Source organism: Ruditapes philippinarum, unplaced genomic scaffold (genome assembly GCF_026571515.1).
Source record: "Ruditapes philippinarum isolate M1 unplaced genomic scaffold, ASM2657151v2 ctg1836_1_1_1_1, whole genome shotgun sequence".
In the NCBI taxonomy this organism is placed as follows: Eukaryota; Metazoa; Mollusca; class Bivalvia; order Venerida; family Veneridae; genus Ruditapes; species Ruditapes philippinarum.
In genome coordinates this window covers 171,138-191,925 of record NW_026859211.1, presented here as the reverse complement: position 1 = coordinate 191,925, position 20,788 = coordinate 171,138, and the positions used below count along the sequence as shown (strand labels likewise).

The 20,788-nt window shown below is 32.8% G+C and overlaps 3 protein-coding genes across 4 annotated transcripts; all 3 read right to left on the bottom strand.

Annotated features, from left to right (window-relative positions):
* Positions 1-2,940: 2,940 nt before the first annotated feature.
* On the bottom strand, positions 2,941-5,660 carry LOC132755621 (E3 ubiquitin-protein ligase TRIM45-like). 2 transcript variants are annotated; one of them, XM_060746515.1, is made up of 2 exons: positions 5,142-5,530; positions 2,941-5,004 (listed from the first exon to the last, which is right to left on the bottom strand). In XM_060746515.1, the coding sequence occupies exon 2, from the start codon at positions 4,999-5,001 to the stop codon at positions 3,235-3,237; it is 1,767 nt and encodes a 588-aa protein (XP_060602498.1). In that variant the 5' UTR covers positions 5,002-5,004; positions 5,142-5,530; the 3' UTR covers positions 2,941-3,234. The 2 variants fall into 2 exon arrangements, with proteins under 2 accessions (XP_060602498.1, XP_060602497.1); XM_060746514.1 differs by lacking the exon at positions 5,142-5,530 and adding an exon at positions 5,598-5,660 and having other exon boundaries at positions 2,943-5,004.
* A 2,016-nt stretch (positions 5,661-7,676) lies between these two features.
* On the bottom strand, positions 7,677-11,082 carry LOC132755620 (uncharacterized). The gene is made up of 2 exons (XM_060746513.1): positions 11,056-11,082; positions 7,677-8,462 (listed from the first exon to the last, which is right to left on the bottom strand). Exon 2 carries the CDS (start codon positions 8,455-8,457, stop codon positions 8,125-8,127), a length of 333 nt encoding a protein of 110 aa, XP_060602496.1. The 5' UTR covers positions 8,458-8,462; positions 11,056-11,082; the 3' UTR covers positions 7,677-8,124.
* Positions 11,083-15,752: 4,670 nt separating this feature from the next.
* On the bottom strand, positions 15,753-19,225 carry LOC132755626 (E3 ubiquitin-protein ligase TRIM71-like). The gene is made up of 2 exons (XM_060746519.1): positions 18,907-19,225; positions 15,753-17,521 (listed from the first exon to the last, which is right to left on the bottom strand). Exon 2 carries the CDS (start codon positions 17,513-17,515, stop codon positions 15,797-15,799), a length of 1,719 nt encoding a protein of 572 aa, XP_060602502.1. The 5' UTR covers positions 17,516-17,521; positions 18,907-19,225; the 3' UTR covers positions 15,753-15,796.
* Between the last annotated feature and the right edge of the window lie 1,563 nt (positions 19,226-20,788).

Here is a 20,788-nt window from a genome sequence, read left to right as displayed (position 1 = left end):
GACCTTGTAAATAAACATACATTATATATTTAAATTGAAGGCCTGACAAACTATTATTTATCACGAATTTGATTTCACATGGATAAAATATTTCATTTTTAGGGCTCTTGTTTTGTTTAAATGCGCATTTGTCAAAAATGTCAGCCTCAGCGCAGGGAACCACGTGCTTGTAAATCTATGAGACGTTACTTGCTCTGCGAGTCAAAGAGTTATAAATTCCCTTTTTATGCCGTCTGTTTGAATAGCCTGATGGAATTTTTATTGGATAACGTTATTTGAATAGTTATAAGCCAGACATACGCCAAAGTATTTAAGTAGACTGTGAAAGAGAGACCGATCGCTCCTTATTTCTTTTTTTTTGAGAAGATGACTGAATGTTGTCAGTTTTACTAAGCCGGTTCGTACCTGCAATAATGTGTTGAAGACACTTGCGGAAATCGCCATTTAATATAGATATTCGCCTTTTATATAATTCATAATTTTCGTTTGATTTATTCAACCCCGTCCCCAAACAAGATAAACTTTGAATCATAGTCTTAAGTTAGTGGCTTTAATCCTGTTACTATTGTATAAACATATTGCATTTATTTTAAATCGTTTTGGGTTTTTTCTTGATTTTATATTTATATGCATAAAATGATTAGCCTTTTTTATAATAGAATCTCCTCCAGATTTGGACACATTTTCTGTGATATTTTAATATATCAACCTGACCTTTATACATTAAAAAAGTGGATTTCAATAAACTTGTACATGTAACACCTCATCTACTGCATTTTAAATTACAAGAGCGTAACGGTTAATAGTTTTGAAGGGTCTGTAAATAATATACAGCCCTATTTTTCGTACGGACGGTAACTATTTCTGCACGATATTTATTTATTGTTTAAGTTTTTTGACATGTAACATGCCCGAATCATTAATGAAATTGTTAAACACACGTTCGGCCTTTCTCAATAATAAAAGAAATGATTTCTGAGGCATAATGTCCTTTTAACAGATTAATATAGTGCATCATATTATAATGATTATCACTGATTTGGTTATTTAAACTTGAGAATTAAAAAGAAAAACAAATACAGATACATAAGAGAATAAAGCTTAAAACGTCCGACTCTAAATGATGGATAGGGCATTTTAAATATTAAAAAAAAACATACAAAAAGAAGTAAAAATCGTGCAGTAATTAAGTTATTTGTGCAAGCTACTGAATAGACCCCTTATCACCGGTTTAGGCAGTATTCAACAGTTAATGATGAAAAAATGAATGAAGAAACATCCAAAGATTTGTAATTTATTCAACCAAATATCAATTACATCAGTATTATTAAGGATTTCCAGACGGACAAAATTGGTATTGATAACAATCTCTGTATGATTGAGCCTGTTCATAGACGATAGAAGAATATACAAGCTACCGTACATGCCCCTTGCACCGGTCTAAGTAGATTTCAACATTTAACATGAAATGGTAACAATTTGAGTTTTAAATCATTCGCAGATGTTTTCATACGGTGGTTATCATTGTAAGCAGATATAACGTTTGTTTTATAAATATATGTATATTTGGGATGGGGATGGGCTATGTCGCACCAACACAGTATATGTCATATGGCGACTTTCCAACTTTACTGGTACAGGACGACCTCAGGTGATCTCATATGTTTTATTTCAGGCACGAACATGCACCTAAATTAACCCATCGACGTTCCGCGTTCCAAAAGCTAGCTGGATAGGTTCCTCATATGATAAAATCCAAAGTTAAAGTTTCTCCCCTTCGGCCTTCCCTTGTCTGTTGTATAATAACTTGAAATGAAAACGAAAGAAAAATGCTTACTCAAACTAATACCATTTACTGGTAATATATATAATTTAGAAGAATAATGATGTTTTTGTGTTGTTGTTGTTGTTGATGTTGTTGATGACAATGATCCGTGAACCGTTATTTTTTTAATAGAAGAGTACAACGCATATCACCAATAATTGTTTTCACAAACATTCCCACAATGAATTTATAAGCAATTAAATTTTATCGTGAAAAAAACAAATACAAAGATCAATCAGGAAATGCGAAATTCAATACAGCAACTCAGGACTATTGTCAAAGAGTCCAGCTATGTCTACATCTCGTTATTTTGCGCATGCCTCGCTCGTCTCTTGGATTTATAGTTGACCCTTGACATACGTTTTATAGACTAAGTTGAAATTCTTATGTATGCAGTAAAACTTAGATTATTCAACTGGTACATTTTTGTGAAGATTTTTCAACTTGTCCGTCCGTCTGTCTATATTTAGTGATAGAATGATGTAGATTGGTATTTCATTTTATAAAATATAAAAATATAGTCGTCCAATCATATTACTTTGACTTTATCATTTCATTAGTCTAGATATTTTGTAAAGACCTTGTTATAAATGTACATACTAGTTATTTTTTTTTTAATTGTTTTCTTTCATATTCATTTGATATCAAACCATGTGACATTTGAATTTTTTTTTTCAAAATAACTGATGGAGTCACCGTGAATGATTTAGTAATTATTATGAATCAAACATTTATCTGCCCACATGTATTGAAGTATTCTTGTTTTGTCATATAAACAACATTTGAGCCGCGTCACGACAAAACCAACATAATGGGTTTGCGACCAGCATGGTTCCAGACCAGCCTGCGCATCCGCGCAGTCTGATCAGGATCCATGCTGTTCGCTATCAGTTTCTCTACTTGTTATAGGGTTTGTAAGCGAACAGCATGGATCCTAATCAGACTGCGCGGATGCGCAGGCAGGTCTGGATCCATGCTGGTCGCAAACCCATTATGTTGGTTTTGTCGTGACGCGGCTCATTTGTTCATTATATTAAGGTATAAATCAACATAATGATATTTTATTTACACACAAAAAATAAAATAAATAGATAAAAAAACAACACAACAAGCAATAAAAGGTTAATATTTCTTCGGAGCAGACATATTAATTAAATTCAAAACGGAGATATTTATTGGTCAAGTAAATAAGTAACTGAAAATTCAAATTAACAGACCATTGTTCTTTAACATATAATAAATAAATGATCATCATAATTTATTAATTTTTTGGAATTGAAAGATGCTATCTACTTTTAATATATATATTTGTAATAAAATATTATTCTGAATATCAATATTTTATTAAATTTGATTACAAGATGTGTGTTTAGTTTGTACCCTATAAGTTGACGTGTCACTATCACTGATCACATTAAATGTGTCACATTGCAGCAAATATTCGCAATACTATATTGCATATTGAAAACCTTTATTGTATCATTTGAACTACGCTCCTTCTCAGAAGAACAACTGACATATAATTTGTGAGTTCTTTCACTGAATGTTACGGCCTGCGGACTATCAAGGTTTATTCTTTCTAATCCTGTGATCTCACATTTCTTGAAGCTGCTTGACAATCTGACAATTTTGTTACTTTCACGGAAGCAAACTAACAACGTACCATCTTCCAGCTCCTGAATTCCCTTAGGACCTTCACATCCTTGATCCGTGAAGCTTTCTACAACATTACCTTGCCAGTCTATCTTTGTACATTTTCCATCTATGATATTGATGTAATCAGCCACATACAAGAACTTCTCATCACTGCTGATAACAATCTTTTCAGGTTCTTCAAACAATCCAGGAATATCAATCACCTGTATCAATTTCCCGTCTAAATCCAGAATAACTATCTTCCCTGGATTACAATTACAGCCTACTACTAGCTTGTCATGACTATAAGCTACACAATCACACTCTTCACCGACATTTACACGACGATCTAATGTCAAACTTGTATTATTATAAGACATTATCTGGATACATTTTTCATTAGGTAATGCAACAGCAAGCTTATTTTGTGGAAGTTTAATAACATCCCATGGTGCTGAAGACACGGTCTTCTCAGACACCAGCGTTCCTGTGTCTACATCTATCATTTTAATTTTTTTATTTCCGTAGTCAGCTAAGATCATGTGTGAAGCAGAAATCGTTACCATCCCAAAAACATCACTTTGTTCTTCATCAGAAGGAAATGTCACGTTGAGCGATCTTTCATATTTGACACATATTTCAATATCTGTTGATGATTTTCTGTATGTGGAAATTGTTCCAAAGATTGTCTCACTTTTCAGTTGATCAAGCAGCTTTTCGTTCCGGTCAAACTGAATGTCGTCATATGTCATGTTCTCTTTAACAGTCTGTATTTCCTCACTTTCCAGTGTCATCAAACGAGGTCTGACATTTTTCAATTCAATGAAAAGCTTATTATTCTTGTTTGCTTCCTTCAAGGCATTAAGAAATGACTGTGAACGTTTCACATCCTCGGCTATTTTTTCACAAGCAACTGTGATATTCTTGTGTTTGTAGGTTGCTGTGTTAACAACAGCTTCAGCTTCTTTTATCATCATAGATTCCATCTGATCTAACCGATCGTTTATTTCTTTTCTCAAGAGTCGTATGTCTTCAACAACTTTTCCACGACTTTGTTCTAGTTGCTTTGTAGCAGCTGAAGCCTTCATAATGTTATTTTCACATTTCTTGACTAAATTTTTCATCTTTTTGTTCAAATCTATCAAGTCGCCAGATATGTTACCTGAAACATCAGGAATATAATCAACTTTGCATTGTTTGTGTTCAAGTGTAACACAGACATAACATGCTACAGTTTTGTGATTGTTACAATAGAACTCCAGTTGTTTATCCCTATGGTTGGTACAGTTGTCCGTAATTACTTCTGCATTTACGTCGTCAATGGTCGTTTGTTGTGTTGGCATTGCGTCTTTATCAAGCAATACGTGGTTTCTAGAAAGCCTTGACCTTCTATGATGTTGAAGGCAACTTTTGCAAAGATGTTCTTGGCAGTCTTGACAAAATCCGTGAGCTGGCTCCTTTAATCCATCTGTATCACACGTAATACAGTAGAGGTTAAAGTTCGTCTTTGATGTCGAAGTTACCTTTCCAGATACCTCCATTTTCTTAAATGGAAATAAATTACTAATCAATTTTCCGCCGACGACATATCAAAGTTCTGAACAATATGAAAAAAAAAGATAAATATTTATTACTATATATATTCATGGGAAATGAATATGTTTAAACCTTTATGACTTACATAAAATACATCGTATCAACTGTTTGTAATCCAATATATCAATATGCATTTCTCAATGCGATCTTGAAAGAATTTAGTTTGCATGCTTAAACACGTCCCATATTTATCAGCTAGCTAGTGTCACATAGCTAACTAGTGTCACATTTATTATTAAGTTTAACTTTATAGTTTTTCATCTTGAATATTTCATTGAACTTTTATTGTAAACGTTTATTTAGTATTAATTAAATTTAACTAAAGGTAAAGCGGTTTTGTTTTGTGTTTTACGAAAACAAAGAGAAGTCACGTGATCCGATTTATATTATTCAGTTGTTTCACTATATCTCACATATAACTTATCTTAAAATTAAAATAATGCTCGTATAACTATTTATCCCCACTTTATCTAGTAAACTCATCCTGCTTAAACATATATATTTTGCAATATTATACTGAAAAGCTGTAGAAAATCCTCACCTTTTTTAAGTCCGTTTCAACCCGAACCTTGGAACGCGGAAGTTTAAATTCTAGTTCGCAGGGGGCGTAATGTTGTCTTTCAAATATGACAGTGACATTATCTCCCTTGAAAGCAAATTTAGATAGATTTTTAAGTACAATGTTTCATAAAAAACTGCTGTTCATGTTAAAAATAAACATGTTTTGTAATGTTTACAAAAAGATTAATTAAAACAAAGTGTGTCATCATTTAAATTATAAATAATAACCGTTACTTCATATAGACGTCTTTTCACCACCCCTTTGAGGCCTCAAATAGTGGAAAAAAATACCTATTTAGACCCCAAATACTTGTAAAAAAAGTAGTCAGTTTTTCGGCGCCATCCGCTATCAAATAGATAAAAAGGGGTACAAGAGCATCTGCTTGGGGGGTTTGAAAGGGATCTTCTGACCCCCTCATCTACACGAAAATTTTGGACTAGTGAGAAGCTTAAATGCCCTCAGGTCGACCTTAAGGTAACGTGAAAGCAACGCTGAAAGCTTTTGGCTCTATCTCAATCCATTGAGAAATTGCAGCATTTTGAGAAATTATGAAGTAATTGGTTAAGGAACATTAATATGTACATAATATACATGCCTGTCATTGAAACTTTGACATACAATTTGATCGTATGCAATGAAATATAAATAAAATAAATAAATAAATCAAAAGTTTATTTACACATTCAGATACATAGATAACATATCTACATCTCCGATACATTTAAGAATTTTGACAAACATATACTATGTACCCTGTTGGGTATTCAATATTCATCCATGCTAAAACTCTATAAATAATCTATTACTAAATCAAAGAAGCTAATTGGACTTTTTATGCAAGATCCACGATTTGTAGAATAGAATAGAATAGTTTATTTCGAATTAATAGGTCACATTCATGACATATAAATCAAAATAATGGGCAAATAAATATTTCGCATAATATAAGTGTATTAAAGTCAATAAAGCTTGATTCTGATTATTTTGAAAACAATTAAAGATGACATGTATAAGACTAACTCTTGGCAAAGTTATGTAACATATTATAGACAAACTCCTTGGTTTTAAGTTTCAATCGTTTTTGTTCTCTATAAATTGAAACAGGACCACAAAATGGGACAATATCTGAATCCAGGGACATTTATATACAAAGGCAAGAGGATTACAAATTGTTATATTATGTAAGACTTAGAAAAGTATCAGAAGTGTGGGTAAATTTTATCCCAAGGGCATTTATGTATGACTCACTTAGCCATGTTATTTACCATATATATAAGGTCTGGCTTCTTTCTAGATACTGACAAAGAGATTCTCCACGATTTCAATTCTTTTAACTTAAGTTCAAGTAACCTACATATACAGAATTCAATGATAATTTATATGACTTGTGTAAAGGACCACTATGTTTTGAATAAAAATTGGGTTGGAGCTGTTGAAAGGAATTGTGAATAAAGACAAATACCAACATTAGCTGATGACTTAAGCTTTATATTGGTCAGGTCTAAACATAGTGTTGATAATGAAAATATATAATCAAATTAATGTGCTAGACTGGCGAGCGATGTCACCAGACATGTCACCAATATAGCATGTATGGGACGATTTCGGCGGTAGAATTAATACACGTAAACCATCTCGACAAAATGAAGCACAACTTCAACAAGCCTCAGTGCAAGAATGGAATAATAATCCAATTGCTGCAATAAGTCAGGTGTCTTTCTAGCATTCAGCTTAATGCGTCATACACGAGATACTGAACGCCTCATTTATAAGCCTAGTTGAAATAATATATAAAATGTTTTATACAAAACGCCACCAACGTCCCCGACACGTCCTCGTCGTAGAGGAAGGATATGATCTTAAACAATCCCAGTGAGATCATGACTGTGATTGGGACTATGCTCATAAAACAGGTCGGTTTTGATTTTTGTAAATGCGGATTACCACACATTTTTTACTTAAACTCAACAATAGAGTCGTGACAGTAACAATTTTAAATAAGAAGTATAGACATGTGTCCTTCAGTTTGCAAAAAAATCAAATACGCCCTTCCTTATAAAAAAGGTAAAAAACAATGGATGCGTTTCCAATGTCCAGCAGTGTATGTCGTTCTTGCAAGCTTTGTACAGTTTTTCAGCATATATACATGTAACGCTTACCTGGTACCAGTTCAAACAAAGATAAGAATACACAACATGTTGTGCACTTTACACTATTCAGTTAATACTTATTTGGAAATTTTCCCTATAATTTATGAATGGACTTGTCCACACTGAAAGATGAACAATTCTATTTAAGATATTTAGTGCAGTAAAGATCAATATCCCCTTACTCAACACCTAAAACCTCAGAGACTTATTTCATTTCAATAGATACATTTATATGACAGAACATTACAAAGTTGGGGGTGTTATTTTCCCTTTCTGTCACATTTTCATAATTTGAACACATTGGCTCTTATATACAAATATACAATACATATTAAAATATCCAAACAGTTTGTGAACTATGAAGTCTCAGTTTTACATGCAACAGTTCCTGTAGCTATCAAGCTATCTGATCCATCCCCACTGGCACCTTGTATATGTTGTTGATTTAACTGTACACCTAGAGGTTCCCCTACATGTACAATCTCCTGGTGAGCCTCTAAATGCTGTTGGAGGGTTTGTTGCTGCTGCAGCTGCTCCAGTTGCTGCTGTGTGATAATCTGAGGCTGCTGGACTTGCTGGTTGGTAGTTGCCTGTGTGAACACCACCTGACCAGTTGACCCCAGATCCAGTGTTCCCTGTTGCTGGGATGCCATAAGACTTTGATATATTGAGACAGGTATTGACATCATTCCAGCTGAAATAAGAAATGCAATTTGACAATTTGACAATTATTTTGAAGTTATACATTATTGCATAAATATAATCTAAGGCTGCTTGGGCAGATGCTTTGAAATATCAATTGATATAGATAGATAATCTAAGCTAGCTAAGCATTATGTCCTTAAAATTTACTTTTTGGGGGTGACGGGTGGAGGAAGACCTCAGGAACGCTTCCACGCATTATTTCAGGCACACACGGGCATCTGAGCAGAACCACTAACATTCCATAAGCTAGCTAGATAGCTTCCTCGCATGAAAGAATCTCAAGTCCCTGTCAAGATTTGAATCCACAGCGGTAAGGGGCAAGTGGTTTGAAGTCAACGACCTAAACCACTCACAAACACTTACAATTTACACAAGAATTTGTAACAGAGTTACCAACGTTCCCCGTCTCAGGGAAGTTTTATATAAAGCATAAAATTGTGCTATTTCAAAAGATTGATGTATGGATCTCAGGACTTTCAGTTCAATATTATGATCAATGCTAGATCTGCAAATGCATCAATAAATTTATTAAAGAAATAAAATGAAACACAGAATTTAAAAATCTATAATGTTAAGCTTTGACCTCTAAGTGTGCCCTTGACCTTGGAGATTGTGGTGCTGGTGTTGTGCATGACATATCGTCTTATAATTGTTTGTGCCAAGTTTTTTCAAAATCCCTTGAACTATGAAGAAGTTATAGATCAGACACAAAATATACCCTATAGCAGATTATGTTAATCTTTGACCTCTAAGTGTGACCTTGGAGGTAGGGACCAATGTTTTGCGCCTGACATATCGTCTTATTATTGTGATTATTTGTGCAAAGTATTTAAAAATCCATTGATGTATGAAAAAGTTATGGACTGGACGCAAAATATACCCTATAACAGACTATGTAAATCTTTGACCTCTTAGTGTGACCTTGACCTTGGAGGTAGGTAACCGGTTGTTGCGCATGACATATCATTTCATTATTGTGAACAATTCTGGCAAATATTTACAAAATCCCTACAAAGATAAGAAAGTTATGGAACAGACACGACATATACCCTCAAATAGACAATGTTGACCTTGAATGAACAAAAGCTACATTGACCCTGAAGGTAGGGGTCTGGTTGTTGCGTATGACACATTGTCTTATTATAACAAACATTTGTGCCAAGTTATTTCAAATTCCTTTGATAAATGACAAAGTTATGGACCGGACACGAAAGTGTGACGGACGGTCGGACAGATGGACGGAGCCTATTTCTATATCCCCCTTTTTTCTTCGAAAAGGCGGGGGACAATAAATTGCATAGAATGCGTCCAAAATAAAATAATCCAAAATATCCCTTAAGTTCATCAGTAACTGTTGCATGATATCGGCAGAAAATCATAAAATATTTATCATTTCCTAATCTCAGTATGAAACAAGAGCTGTCAGTTCTGAGTAGGACAGCAAACTTGACTATTCTCAGTGCTTGAAAGTAACCCAAGAGCTTGGATAATGTAGAATTTTTTATAAGTTCAAATAGGGCCATATTTCTGTCAATGTAATGTGCCTTATGCAATGATTTCCAGTTATACTATAAAGTAAGTGTGTGAACTTTCAACCCACTCCCTTCAGTAGCCTTGGAGATGAAAACACAAAGAAAGTGTGACGCGGATGCCGGGATGGATACATTAGCTCTCCCTTCGTTGAATAGTGGAGCTAAAAAAAATGGTCCCATGATTCAGAACATTTTTTATTTAAGCGGCTTGATACATATAATTCTGTAGAGTTCATTTGGCAAAGCTTCACACCAAATATCTAAGCATAAGGATATGTAGTTTCAGAGAAGATGATGTAAATCTGTTTTTATATACAAGGCTTTTTCCATACTAAGTGACCCTTAAAGAACAGCCAGATTTGATCCAAGGTGCATTACTTATTATATATAACTTTTGTAGAGGACCAAAAGGTTATAATGATATGCTATAGGCATTATCTTTAGATCTGTGCATTATATTCTTAGAAGATTTTTAAAGATTTCATTTTTAAAGTTTATTTTAAGCTCCAGACACCTCACCTAAAATCATTTCTTCAAAATTTTGTCAAAATGTACTATGAGGTTAAAGATATAATGATGCTAAGAGAAATTCTGGATAAGATAATGACAGACAGCTCAAGGCAGGTTATAAGTTGGACAAGACAACAGGTGATCACAAAGGGAAACAAGACACGGCACATTTGACCGACTTTCTAGCCTTTAACTCATATTATAGGTAATTTTGTTATAGAAACATGCCATAAATGGGTACATGGAATTGTTTTTAGTTATGAAAAAAGAAACATAATGACCAATATATGACCTGAAACTGAATGGAAGCTATCATAAGTATAATGAGCGGCAACCATTCTGACATTTAATGTCCCTGTCACCTTCACTTTTGACCTAGTGACCCCAAAATCAATAGTAGTTATGACCTATACCTTGTGATAAATATTTTTTTAAGATAAGAAGTGCAAAGCCATGTAGTTTACCGACGAAGAGACAAACATAACAATATACCGCCTCATTTTCGAAGGAGGGCATAATGAAATATTCACAAACACTTACTGGTTGGATCAGTTGTCAGTGGGGCAGTTTGCCAGGACTAAACGGCCTCCACTGATGGTAAGAGGTGCACCACCTGGCATTTCCACTATAGCAGAGTTAGCTTGAACCTCTTGTGATTGCTGGGTTGTTAATGCTGTATCCATAGCCTGTAAACCACCACTCACATCTTTGCTAACATGGTTTATATTTTCTTGAGGTATCTGTATTTGTACATGACATAGGCAGACAAAACATTAAGGCGTATATAAATCAATCCATTTTTTACTGAAATGTTTCATATACAGTCATTATTAGATATCCAAAGATAAGCCTGTTTTTTATTGTTGTTTTTCTTTAAAACAGACGTTTGCAACACATAACATAAATCAAATCAAATCTGCAATATCCTTACTGTTTCAAAGCTAGCAACTAAAAAGAGCTACCGACTAACGGGGCAACGCTCGACATTTTTTACGTTTTCTACAGGTTTACGTTTTCTGCAGTTAAACAAATAAAAGGTTTAAATAAATCTTTAGAAAAATTAATTAAATTTTCTGTTTTCGTTTTTTTCATTTCATTAGATAGGTCTAGTCACACTTGTTTTGTTAACGTATGAATCATTTCCATAATGTTCAATGTTCTGTTTTGCATATGAAACTGTGCACATAGTCCAAATTTTATGCATCAAAGGACAAGAAAGTGGGTCACTATATCAAATTATCTAGGTCAGATGATATCAAAGTTCAAATTAACATTTAAAACTGTGCAAATATTCCAAATTTCTAACTGTACATCAAAGGACAAGAAAGTAGGTCACTTTGTCAAATTATCAAGGTAAGCTGATATCAAGGTTCAATTTTATATGTAAGACCGTGCTTAAGGTCAAGATCTCATTGCTATATGAAACATAATGAAACTTCATGAACTTGACCTTGACCATCATGTCTGAATTGTTCAATATCTTTGTTTCGTAGCTAGTCTTGTTTTGTATATCTATAAATCAAATTCTCATATATTTTCTTGAAGCTGGCCGACAATCTTATAATATTGCTACTGTCTCTGTAGCATACTAATAACGTACCATCTTCCATCTCTTGTATTCCGGTTGGTCTTTCATATCCTGGATCTTGGGGCGTCCGTGGCCGAGTGGTTAAGGTCGTTGACTTTAAACCACTTGCCCCTCACCGCTGCGGGTTCGAATCCCGACAGGGACTTTGGATTCTTTCATGTGATGAAGCTATCCAGCTAGCTTACGGAACGTCGGTGGTTCTATTAAGGTGCCCGTTCGTGCCTGAAATAATGCACGGAAGTGCACGTGAGGTCTTCCTCCACCAGTAAAGCTGGAACGTCGCCATATGGCCTATACTCTGTCGGTGTGACGTAAAACCCAATCAAACAAACAAATATCCTGGATCTTCATATATTTGTACATCATTAACTTGCCAGTCCAGCTTCATAAACTTGCTTAAAGAGTAGTAATCAGATACATACATGAACTTTTCATCAATGCTGATAACAATCTTTGCAAGCGAATCAAACAGTCCAGGAGCATCAAACACCTGTATGATATTTCTGTGTAAATACAAAATAATCAGCTTTCCTGGATTAGAATTACAACCTACCACTCGTTTGTCTTGACAATAAGCTACACAATAACATATACATGTATATCCAATATCTATACGAAGATCTTGTGTCAAACTTTGGTCAGTATAAGAAATAATTTGAATACAGTTTTCAAACCGCAATGCAACAGCAAGTTATTTCCTGGAAGTTTTATTACATCTTCTGGTCCCGATGATAGAAATACATCTGATACCAGAGTCCCTTTGTTTACATCAATCATTTTAATTTTCTTATTCCCGTAGTCAACGATCATTTGTGTTGCTGTTATCATTACTATCCCACAGACATTACATTGTGATTTATCAGAGGGGAACTTCACATTAAGTGATCCTTCAAACTGAAAACATGCTTGACAATATCCATGAGCCGACTCGCCTAAACCATCTTTATCATATGGAGGACACTTTAATTTCGGGTTCTGCTTTGTGTCGATAGTGGTCTTCCAACATTTCTCCATTTCTTTCTAAAAGAAGACAATATATAATTAGACTGTGGTGTAACAATTAATATCTAACCAAATATAAAGGACCACATCTTACATCTTTTGGTTGAATCTATCAATATTTATTATGGAAATTTAAGTAACACAATGATATTAATAGCACTACTTAAGATAAATTGATATTTTTGATTTGGTAAATTTTTAAAGTTGATCACACTAATGAGCCCTTAATGAACATACAGAAAAGTCTGAAGTTTGTTCTGGGTTTACAATATTTGTGTAAAATTGTTATTAATACACAATAAAATCAAAATTCAAAAAAGTATGCAAATTGTTTACATACCACACCATAAAATGGTTAGTATTCATTAAACTTTCAAACTTTGTTATATTGAGATTTCTTCTCATAGTTAGATTTTGACAATATAATAGAAGATAAAAGTCATCCCCTATGTTTTGATTGCAAATAATGCATTTTCTATGTTCTTAAGGAAACCTATGCAAATTTCCAGTTTCAAGAGGCAGATTTTTGTAAATTTCAAATTTCTTTTCTATCAATATTATACTTTTACAATAAGATTTATTTTCGTATCCTGTGTACCACTGATTTATTAATGTATCTAATGTTTTCAATTTATTTAACCAGCCATTTCTGTTAGGAATAAATATTTTCTCAAATGAAAAAAAATGTCAATCAATTACAATGTTCAAAAGGAAGATTGATTTTCCGTCAGCTATTGATATGTTTTTATCATATTATTTAATTACCCCATTTCGCAAAGAAATCGATATTAAACTTGTTTAGAGTAGATCACCGTTTTCTCTGATTAAAAGTCAAGCTTTACGTTTATATTAATTGTATCCACAATAAATTAAAGTCATAACATATGTTTTTTACAACTCAAATACTTTATGTCGACATATGGTGAGATCTACCGACTTTGTATTATTACTTTATAAACACGTTCTAATCTAATAATCATGCAGCTGGCCTTGAATGGCAAGAGAAATGTTTGCTTTCAAAGATTCTATCTTTAGGTATGATTAGAGATCATGACCTAAAGAGTAATGTTTGCTTTGCAGGGATATTTATGAAAGAGCTGAGCACATTATAAGGAAATTATTATTTACAACATTTATGTAATGATGATTTTAAATTATGAATGTTTTTTTTATGTTTTCAGAAATAGGTAAAGATTAATAAAAATATAGCATTTAAGAATTTTACTGCAACTGCATTTCAAAGTTTAATACAGCTAAATAATACAGTAAATAACAAAATTCTTATTGTATTTTGAATCAATTATTACACCATGGCCTTTGTATATGAATAGAGACACATCTGCACATTGTCTTTCATTTGAAATGCTCAACTATGATCTTGACCCCAAAATTCACTAGATCCTCTTGCATTATGGCAAAGTTCAAATGTATACAAATAAAAGGGTATACTTCTTTTGTTACATTGTTTTAGTGGCAAAGCATTTTTTAATACAAATGCGATCTTGTTATAGTTACTTTAATATATTACTTTAATTAAAGATTTCATCAGTTTAGATATTTGTAAAGACTCTGTTATGCAGATTTAATTGGCGAATCCTACACATCATTATGATAATATTTCTTAGCTATTACAACGCAATTAGGCGTGAAATTAATTGTGTCTGATACCTTAACAAATTACTAACATCCAATTTTTTAATCTTTTAATTGTTGTGAAACCCTTATTTACTTTTTTTATTTTTCACATATTATTTTATTTACGTGTTTATGTTTAATTATTGTAAACAACTCAATTGAATTGAATAAACGAATTATTAACCAGGCATGTTAACGAAATTTCACTCAGATTTTATCAAATCAATCAAATTTATTCATCTCAGTACATCATACATCATACAAACATGAGTTTTATGCGCTGTAATTATTGGCAAAAACAGCACTAAATAGCATGCCATTTTACAATCACAATACATAATATAATATACAAATAATGATGTAAACCTCCTATTGTTTAAAAAAAGATTTTTTTATCAATCAATATGAAATGTAGCATTAAGAATGTGAAGATTCTGCAAGATAATAAATATCGAAGGTCAAAAAATGCTGTCATATACAGCTGATATCAAACCATGTGGCATATAAATAGTAAAACTATTTTCAAAATCACCGATAAAGTCATCGTTATTCATTAAGTAATTATTACAAATCTATTGTATGTATTGAAACATTCTTACTCCTTGGAATCAAAAAAGGCAAAATTAAGTTTTTTTAGTAATTAAATATAAAACAAAATGATATTTACAAAAAAAGACAAGAAATATAGGTTTTACACTTCTTCGAAGCAGAAATATCAATTAAATTCTTCGAAGCAGAAGTATTAATTAAATACGAAAAGGAAATATTTAATGGACAAGTAAATATGTAATAAAAATGGTTGTTCTTTAAAATGATATATAAATGATGATCACCATTTATCAATTATTCAAAAAAAAGATATTCTCCTTCATTATTATACATTTTTCAAACAACTGGATGGATATCTATAATATATCCAAGACATCTCAACTTTGATTACGATATATGTTTTTGTATTTAGTATTTTCCCAATGGTAAAATGTGTCTAATATTGATCATATACAATTTACCACATTGCATCATATATTCACATTTAAAACATACCAATTATCCATCTCACATTTTGAATACTTCTATTGTATGCTTTAAAACATTTTCGTGCTCAGAAGAACAACTAACATATAACTTGTGATTACTTTCACTATATGTTACAATTTGTTGATAGGAAAGGTCTATGTCCTCTAATCCAGTGATCTTACATTCTTTGAAGCTGCTCGACAATCTGACAATTTTGCGACTGGAGTATAAGCAAACTAACAAAGTACCATCTTCCAACTCTTGTACTCCTATAGGGCCTTCACATCCTTGATCCTCAAATCTTTGCACAACATTACCTTCCCAGTCTATCTTTACACACTTGCTATCTTTGCTACGAGAGTAATCAGATACATACATGAACATCTCATCTCTGCTGATAACAATCCTTTTAGGTCCATCAAACAATCCAGGAGTATCAAACACCTGTATCATTTGTCCGTCTAAATCTAGAATAACCAGCTTTCCTGGATTACAATTTCTGCCCACTACTAGCTTGTCCTGACAATAAGCTACACAAAAAAACTTTTCTCCCACATCTATGCGACGATCTAAAGGCAAACTTGTATCGGTATAAGACATTATCTGGATACACTTTTCATTAGGTAAAGCAACACCAAGTTTATTTTCTGGAAGTTTTGTAACATCGAGTGGTGCTGAAGTCAGGGTTTTCTCTGACACCAGCGTTCCAGTTTCTACATCTATTGTTTTAATTTTGTTGTTATTATAATCAGCAATGATCATTCGCGTGGAAGAAACCATTGCCATCCCAACAACATTACTTTGCGATTTATCAGAAGGAAATTCCACGTTGAGCGATTTATCATATTTGACACATATTTCAGTATCTGCTGATGGTTTTCTGTATGTTGAAATTGTTCCAAAGCTGTTCTCACTTTTCAGCTGCTCAAGTAGCTTTCCGTTACGATCAAATCGAATGTCGTCAAATGCCATATTATCTTTGACAATCTGTATTTCTTCACTTTCTAGTGTCATAAAATGTGGTCCGACATTTTTCAATTCAGTGAAAATCTTATTAAGCTTGCTTTCCTCCATCAAGGCGTTAAGAAATGACTGTAAACGTTTCACCTTTCCGGCTAATTTTTCGCAAGCAACCTTAATATTCTCCAATTTGTAGTTTGCTGTGTTAAGAACAGCTTCAGCTTCTGTCATCAACACCGATTCAATCTGATCTAAACGGTCGTTTATTTCCTTCCTCAAAAGCCGTATGTCCTCAACAACTTTTCCGTGACTTTGTTCTGGTTGTTTTTTAGCAGCTGAAGCCTTCATAATGTTACTTTCACATTTCTTGACTAGCACTTCCATCTTTTTGTCCAAATCTATGAACTCACCAGATACGTTTCCTGGCATATCAGGAATATATTCTGCTTTACATTCTTTATGTTCGAGTGCAACACATACATAGCATGCCGTAGTTTTGTGATTGTTACAATAGAACTCCATTGGTTTATCCATATGGTTGGTGCAGTTTTCGGAATATGCTTTTTCATTTATATTAACGGTCGTTAGTTGATCTGGCATGGCGTTTATATCAAGCAGAATGTGATTCCTACATGGCTTCGGCCTTGTATGATTTTCAAAACAAGTTTTGCAGAGGTGTTCCTTGCAGTCTCGACAATATCCATGAACCGACACTTTCAAACCATCTTGATCACATGGAAGGCAGTATAATTCCAGGCTCTGCTTCGTTTCAGCAATAATCTTTTGAGATTCATCCATGTTTGTCTGAAAAAGACATCTTCAATTAGACAGCGGTGTAACAATTTCATATTCTAACACTATCGGAAATTTCTCTGTATAAACAAAGAAGGCCGGATGCGTTCATTATTCTACAACAATGCACTCGTCGTTCTTATTACCTCTCTGTGTATTTTTAAACCGACACATTGACGGCGCCTTTTTGTTTGAAAATCTGATAAATAAAAAAAAAACATTTTTTTGTCGGATTTTGTTGTGAAAACTATTTAGAATGAAAGAAAATGGTCTAACTAAGAAAATTAATTCGAACACCAATATCTTTAATTCAGTCGATAACACTGTATAGAGGTTTACAGTTTTGTTTACGTGACGTCACAATGTAGCGCTAAACAGCACGTGCAAACACAATCGAATCAAGAACGCTATTTCAATGTCGCAAACGAGTTAAATTTCACATTTATTTCACTATTATTACATTGTATTTTGGTTGAAAAATATAAAGTGAAATAAAATAAACAAACAAAGTTTAATCAACGTTTTCAATATTTGTTATTCTACACACGGTAGATTTAAGATTTTTCAACCCACTGGAACAGTCTTTAAAGAACGTTTCTATTGGAAACTCTGAGGCGAAAACAAATTTAATCACCAAACATAAAGTCCAACTATGTAATAATTATTATATTTTTTCATGACGTGTTAGAATGGAAATAGATATTAATTCTTCATGCATTATATAGAGGATATTAAATGAGTGTAAGTTCAATACTGAATTTATTGCACGAGTTGAATAAAATTATATTATGCGAGCCTCTGGCGAGCATAATATTATTTTATTCAACGAGTGCAATAAATTCAGTAATGAACTTACACGAATTTAATATTCTATTTATCACATACCCAAAATAAAGACCTTTTAAAGTGAAATAAGAATAATTTTTCATTGACGCGCCTATAGTATAACGCTAACATTTAGCGCGTCTTTACTCTTTGTTTGTATAACGCTAATGACGTCACGTCAAAATATATGCACGGCCGTGCAATACCATATTTACGGAGTCGCAAAATCGGCACGGGTGTGTGATAATGTATAATAATCCACGTTTTTTTGTTCAAATGCTTTGTAATTAATCACTAAGGCCTGTTATTACTACGCATTTGAACTCAAACCGTGCATATTTCTACAACATTGCACTCAGAATTGATCTCTATTTCCTAACTAACATAGTATAAAGTTAAAATTAGCTGACAGTTACAGCCACATTGTTATTTATATGTTAAATATTCAATGTTTCACATTGATATACGCTATTAAGAAACACCTTAATAATTATAACTTGAATATTTTAGTCCAGATGATCAGATCTAAAAGTGAGTGATCCAATGGGGTTTCATGAAAGCAACATCATTACCTTTTCGGATATCCAATTTGAGAGTTTATACCGCCGGAAAAAGCCCTCTTTTTATATACTATATCCACTCTACAATTTATTTGTCTCTTTCATGACAAACTTGATATGATCAAAGTATATGATAAATTACGAGTAACCATTGTCTACTGAATTAAAAGGCGAGCGATTTTAAACAATTTTGTTTAGGCAACAACCGATTATATCTAATGTGCTTCTTATTCAACATATCGATTGATTGTTAAACCAATATGATTTACGCGACTTTTTATTGTAACTTGGTTTACAGGTATAATTCCATGAATTCTTTAAAAGATAGTGTCCTATTTCAATTTGAATAAATAAAACTCTTTTGTATCAAAAAAGAACAAAGTCTAGATGATTTAACTTTTTAGTATTGTTATATTTGTATTTACATGAAAGGTAGGACTATAAAATCTAAATAGAGAAAAATGATTATAACGTTAAGCAAACGTTCATAAGGTCATAAAAATATTATTTACAATTTGAAGGAGACAAAATAAAAAATGTCTTAGCTTTATTTTAACCTGTCTCAACCTGAACTTTGAAACGCGTAAGATTGAATATTCTAGTATACAAGGGAAACAACTCTCTGTGTCTGTCACGTACATTATGACGTTAAGCTCCCTTGATCTAAGCGTCACACACACGTATTAAAGCTTTGTTTTTTATAAATACTTAGAAAGAGATATAAAAAGTACAAATCATTGTCAAATGATGTACACTCGCACCAGCAAAACAAACCAGACTTAACTATATCAAAGTATGGAAAGAGACTAAGTGGAAAAATGGTAAGATAACTGGATTCAACATTATATTTTATATAATCAAATATTTCAACAGCCCAATATAGATAATGAATACCTGTTTTTATACATTGCTTCAATCCTTGATATGGTTTGTATTAAGTTTGATTTTCTAAAAAGACAACAATTATAATGTCGTAGTATGCTTACACAATTACAACGTGTCGTAGTCTACGACATTTTATTGTCGGTGACGTATGTCTTTGACAACGTCGTGCGACCGTTTAATGAAACATATCGCTGACGTCGTGTTTCTTCGGCGAGACACAATCTAGTTAGTGTGCGCTTTGACGCCACAGCTATCAGAAGTGACAGCAGAAAGCATAAAAACATGAAATGGCAGTAGAATTTTAAAACAGACTTTATGTAGACTGTTGGAAGACTATTCTGAAATTTACATAATTATTATGATACGTATAAATACTTTTTAGTGTATTTCAATGAACACGTTTTTGTGAGAAAACAACTACATTTTTGGCACTCGGTCCATCTCTTTTATGCTATGCTTCCACCCTTACTTCCTGTTCTTTACTGAACGGTAAAGGCACATTACTTCATAAAGGAATATTCTCTTCTTCTGTTAAAATAGCAAACATTGGTTTTATAACGTTTATAAAATTAGAGAAAGTCAGGTGCTTATCACCTCAAGAAAGTAGTTATGAATGTCAAATTGTTTTTAATTGTTATTTAAGTAGCAAAATGTAAACAAAGTAGTATTTGACTTTCATACAAATTACTTTATCATAATCATCAAACTAAATTGCCAAACATTAACAGAAGCAAACGATAGTTCAGGTTAATTTTTTCCAATAAGAAATAAATGCATGTAATTTATTGATTAAATATAATGTGCACAAATATTTGCAGTTCACATTTTACAAATTCTTGGATGTTTGAAAATTGTTTTATTTGCATAATTATATACATATATAATTTTTTGTAAGTGTGGTATACACACAGCACAAATCATACAGGATCTTTAAAGTTATTCCGAAAAGCAAAATCAATGTCCAAAGTATTATATGGGTTCTTGTTCTATTCAAAACAGACGAACGCAT

What these genes read in the sequence shown, in the direction of transcription:
- LOC132755621 (XM_060746514.1), bottom strand. Translation starts at nt 5,001, where the DNA reads ATGGAGGTATCTGGAAAGGTAACTTCGACATCAAAGACGAACTTTAAC.
- LOC132755620 (XM_060746513.1), bottom strand. Translation starts at nt 8,457, where the DNA reads ATGATGTCAATACCTGTCTCAATATATCAAAGTCTTATGGCATCCCAG.
- LOC132755626 (XM_060746519.1), bottom strand. Translation starts at nt 17,515, where the DNA reads ATGGATGAATCTCAAAAGATTATTGCTGAAACGAAGCAGAGCCTGGAA.